We start from the raw sequence: 5,017 nt of genomic DNA, 5'->3' as shown, positions 1-5,017 counted from the left end.
ACCGGGATGCCCCAACCCACAAGCAAATCCTCCCATCGGGGCGGGCTCGGCAGGGGTGGCTGCAGTCCTCCCCACCCCTGTTCCACTTTCCCACAGGACCCCCCCAGCAGTGAGCGATGCTGCTGCTCCCAGCCCCTCTGCTCCTCCCACTGCCACGCAGCGCCCGGCTGCCCCCCCTCCCCTTCCCTCCTTCCTAAAATACCCTGGCCTGCCTGGCCCGGCTCTCCCGTCTCACTTTTCACAGGCGCCTCCATCTTCACACCCGGGGGATCCTGAGAGCCCGGGACAGGCACAGAGGGGGGGATTCCCAAGCCCTTTGCCAGGGCTGTCAGACCCCCCACCCTCCAGCTATTCCTAAGGGTCTCATCCTAAAAAAATCAGGGGGGAATGTCCCTCATCCTGGTACCTCTATTTCCAGACCCACTGCTGCTCCAAGGATGCTGCTAGGGGCTTGTCCCTAAGTGTCCCCAAATGTCCCCAGCAAGATTGGGACACTTGGCTATCCTGACCCAAGGCACAGAAGGAGCAGGGGCAGGGACAGATGAGGTTTGGTAGGAAAAACAGTCTGGAAAATCCACAGTGGGGAACCTAGTTCCTGACACCCACAGGGGAAACTCACCAGCTGGAGGATGTCCTCGTCCTTGGGCATGATGGAGAGCTCCAGCACATCATCACTGCGGGGACAGGGGACAGAGGGGTCAGGGGTCACTCCCCACCTGCTCCCAGGGAGGCCAATCTCATGCTGCCCCCACAAAAGAACAAATGTCCCTGTCCCCAAGGGATGGTCACAGCATGCCTGCCCCGGTCCCTTGCAGCAAGGGGACGGGGTCTCACCTGTTCTGGATCAGCGCGATGACCTGCGAGTAGGTTTTCCCAATGATGCTCTCCCCATTCACCTTGACCAGCCGGTCCCCTGCAAAGCCAGGGCAGGGGAAGATGGTGTCACTCAAGTCAGTGGGGAAGTGGTGGCACTCGGTGGTGCTGCTGGCAACCCATGGTGGCTCACAGCAGGGTTTGAAAGTGGCCAGGGCTTTTGGAAGGGGCAGAGCCAGGTACCCTGTGGCAAGGGCAGGGGACTCCAGAGCCAGCCTAACCCATGGGGACACCAATGCTGCTCTAGGCAACCCAGCTCAGGGGTGAGAGAGCAGAGCCCCCCACCCAGTGCCAGGGAGCAGAGCGAAGGGGAGGAAAAAAGAGAAGGAATGCAAGAAAAGGAGCAAAAGAAACAAGAAACTCCCCAGCAGAGGGAGAGCATCACACACATCCAGGGAGCATCCTGGAGCCACCCCCAGCCCCAGGACCAGCCAGCCCGTGTGTCCCTGCTCACCCGTGCGCAGCCCAGCCTGGTGTGCTGGCCCGTCCTCCCGCACCTGCTTCACAAAGATGGTGTCCATGGGCTCCAGGCGGCTCCGGGGGGGACCTGCTCCCCAGGGACACAGCGTCAGGGACCCACCAGCACAGCTGGGCCCATCCCATGGCAAGGACTGGCAGTACCCTCCTCACCTCCCCAGGACTACACATGACAGCTCTGCCTGCACCCAGGGGGGCACCGGTAAAGCCCCAGCTCAGGCAGCCCCTCCCCAGCCCCATCTCCCCCTGCCACACTGGGGTCACACTCTGCAAAAATGCTGCGAGAAACCCACGGGTGGGCAGGCTGGGGTGGCAGCAAAGGATGGAGGAGGGACACGGATGATGACCCCTCCCCAGAGACCACCTGGCACAAGGCAGGTGCCCCCCCCCAGCAGGCAGTGGGTGCCAGGTCTGGGCACTGCTGCCCGCACCAGCTCCCTGGGGAGCGCGGCCCCGTCACGGCGCCAGCAGCAATCCCTGCTGACACCTTCACATTGGCTCATGTCACCGCCAGCCTCCAGGAGCACGACAGGGCCCTGTCCCCAAACACCCCGTGCTCCACCGAGCTGCCCGCAGGGACCGGTGCTGGCCACACCACAGCCCCTCCAGAAGCCCTTGGGCACAAGGTCTAGCAAACCTCCCAAGGGCTTTGGGGACACTGAGTCTGTCTGCCATGGCAAGTGCCACCCCAGCTGCCAACAAAGCACTGCAACCTTCCTGCAAGCCAGCAGAGACAGGGAACTGTGTCCCCTGGCCATGCTGCCTGCTATGACCTGTGACAGCTGTGCCCCTCTGCCACCCTGTGCCCCCCAATCTGGGTGGTAACGTCCCCCTTCATCGGGGGTCCCCATGGTGGGACGTGGGTGCTCACCTGGTCGGTTCCCGTTCTCCTCCTCCTGCCAAGAGAAGAGAAAAAAGCACTTATTTGGGAGAACCCAAAGCCCTGCAGTGGGGTCCTGGGGAGGGACAGAGGTGCCCACTGGCACCCACGCCAATGCAGCACATGGGCAGAGGGTCCCAGTGACAGCGACCCCCAAGAAGGGGACGGCTTTGCACCGCTGTCCCCAGAGGGGCATCGTCTGCCAGGGGGACTATATTTAGCCCTGCAATGATTTGGCAGGGGGAGCGTGTCCTGCAAGGGGGGGACATGTCTGCAGCTTCCCGCTGCTTGGGGCGGGCTATGGCAGGTGCTGCAGGGGGTGGCAGAGAGGGGCTGTGCCCCCTGCCCCTTCCACAGGCAGGTGACAGCCCTGGGAGCCACGCAGCTCTGTCCCACAGGTGGGACATGTGTCCATGGGCTCCTACACTTGTCCCTCATGTCCTCCTGTAAGGGCTCCCCTGCCTCGGGGTTGCCCAAGCTGGGGTGAAGCACAGGGTGCTGGCACCCATGTGGGACTGCACCCATGCAACCAAGCCCCCATCCCTGCCATGGAGCCAGTTGCATCCCCCACAGAGGGACCCAGGCACTGGGAAGGGGATTTCTTACTCTACTAGTACCAGATTCTGCCACCTCCTTGGGGAGGGGGGGGCACAACCTTGGCTCCAGCCAAGAGGTTTCACCAGACACAGCTCCTGCCCCAGCTGGTGCAGGGCAGCAGGGACACAGCCCTGATGTCCCCAGTGTGGGAAGGGGATGGTTTCCATCCAGTATGACAAGGGGGGGACATTCCTGGTGAGGAGGAGGAGATGGTTGGAGGCACCTCTCCATGGCGTCCATTGCATGGTGGGATGGAAAAGCCACATCCTGTGATCCCAGCACCATTTGCCCACGTGCCAAGCAGCGGCCACGGTGCCAGAACAAGAGCGCGGGGCCACCGAGGTCCCCTGGGGGCACAACCTCACCCTCCTCCCTGCCCTTCCCGAACCCCCGGGGCAGCCCCACGGCGGGGCTGGGGCCCAGGCTGGGTGCGGTGAAGGCAGCTCTGGCTTCTCCCTCCCTTGCTGACTCAACCCCACCGAAACTCAGCCCCCGGACCTGGCCGCCCGCCGGCGCCCGCGGGTGCTGAGCCCGCCCTGCCGCGCCCTGCCCTGCCGGCTGTGCCGCCAACGGGTGCCCAGAGCTATTCCCAGCCCCTTCCCAGGAGCATCCCCACCTCCCGGCGCTGAGCCAGGTTCTTCCCAGGCCGAACCCTGTGCTCCTTGGTGCCCAGCACCGCGGGGCAGGATCAGTCCCTCGTTCTTATAGAATACCAGACTGGTTTGGCTGGGAAGGGATCTTAAAGATCATCAGGTTCCAACCCCCCTGCATGGGCAGGGACACCTCCCACCAGCCCAGGCTGCTCCAAGCCCCATCCAACCTGCCCTTCAACACTGCCAGGGATGGGGCAGCCACAGCTTCCCTGGGCAACGTGGGCCAGGCTCTCACCACCCTCACAGCAAGGAATTTCCTCCTCATGTCTCACTTCAATCTCCCTCTTCCAGTTTTAATCCATTCCCCTTCATCCCACCCCTCCCTGCCCTTGTCCCAAGCCCCTCCCCAGCTTTCCTGGAGCCCCTTCAGGCACTGGAAGGTGCTCTAAGGTCTCCCTGGAGCCTTCTCTTCCCCAGCCTGAACACCCCAACTCTCCCAGCCTGTCTCCACAGCAGAGCTCCTCCAGCCCTCCCAGCATCTCTGGGGCCTCCTCTGGATCCTCTCCCAACAGCTCCATGTCCTTCTTGTATTGGGGACCCCAAACTGGACCCATCACTGCAGGGGGGGGTCTCATCAGAATGGAGCAGAGGGGGAGAATCCCCCCCACACACCCTGCTGGTTACACTGATGATGATCCAGCCCCTCTTGGAGGATGGGGCAGAGGTGGAAGTGAGTACATTGTTTTGGAGCAGCTTTGGGCCATCCCCATGACGAAATCTCCTTTGCACAGTCATGCTGGTGGAGACTGGTCAGGTCCACGTTCCTGGTGCAGACAGGAAAGCGCAGGCAGGAAGGATTTGGGAAAGCAGGATCAGGAGCCTGGGAAAAGTGCTGTGACGGAGGATGCTGAGTGGGGACTCCAGCGAGTGAGTCTCCCCACCCTGTGACTCACTTCCCACCACAGTTCCCTGCCTGCAGGGAGAAGGCAGCAACCACTGAGCCATGGGGCAGCCAGAGCCATGGGGCAGCTGGATCTGTGGGGCCCAGATCTGTCAGGAGAAGTTGATGCTGGTCAGATGAGGAGGGTTACAATGAAGGGTTCAAACAGCATCCTCTGAATCCTTGGAGGTGTTCCAAAAAGGTGGCACTTGGGGACATGGTTTAGTGGGCTTGGTGGTGTTGGGTTGACAGTTGGATTTGATGATCTCAGAGGCCTTTTCCATCCTCAATGGTTCCATGATTCTACGAACCACCCACTCCCAGGCCCAGCTTCGTGGTGGCCACATGTGATTCACTTCAGCTGGAGCCGTGTCCTGCTGCCCTGAGCCTCCTCCAGCCTTGGGAGCTCTGAGTTGCCTTTCCCTGCCATTCCCGGGAATGCTGGAGCCACGGGATTCCCTCCATTCCTATGGGCAGCCATGTCCCTTGCTGCAGGGCTCTGGGATGTCTCCAGAGACACTGCTCCTCCATCCCTGGGCCACCCATGGGTGGGTGCACCCCAAGAAGGCAGGTGACAGATGGCCCACACCAGCAACCCCCCCCCAAGCATCCTGCATCCATCCTGCACTTCAGAGCCCTGGGGGGCCCCACAACCCA

The 5,017-nt window shown here is 62.2% G+C and overlaps 1 protein-coding gene across 1 annotated transcript in view; it reads right to left on the bottom strand.

Moving 5' to 3' along the window:
• ARHGAP23 (Rho GTPase activating protein 23) overlaps nucleotides 1–5,017 on the bottom strand; it is a 29,274-nt gene that overhangs the window by 9,367 nt on the left and 14,890 nt on the right. The window contains exons 2-5 of the mRNA XM_010006997.1: nucleotides 2,222–2,246; nucleotides 1,328–1,420; nucleotides 835–913; nucleotides 620–674 (exon numbers count right to left, since the gene is read on the bottom strand). Coding sequence (XP_010005299.1) covers nucleotides 620–674; nucleotides 835–913; nucleotides 1,328–1,420; nucleotides 2,222–2,246 — 252 coding nt within the window. The remainder of the gene's footprint in view (nucleotides 1–619; nucleotides 675–834; nucleotides 914–1,327; nucleotides 1,421–2,221; nucleotides 2,247–5,017) is intronic.

This window comes from Chaetura pelagica, unplaced genomic scaffold (genome assembly GCF_000747805.2).
Source record: "Chaetura pelagica isolate M959 unplaced genomic scaffold, ChaPel_1.0 scaffold311, whole genome shotgun sequence".
Classification (NCBI taxonomy): Eukaryota; Metazoa; Chordata; class Aves; order Apodiformes; family Apodidae; genus Chaetura; species Chaetura pelagica.
Note: the sequence above shows the minus strand (reverse complement) of the source record. Positions and strands in the feature narration are given on the sequence as shown.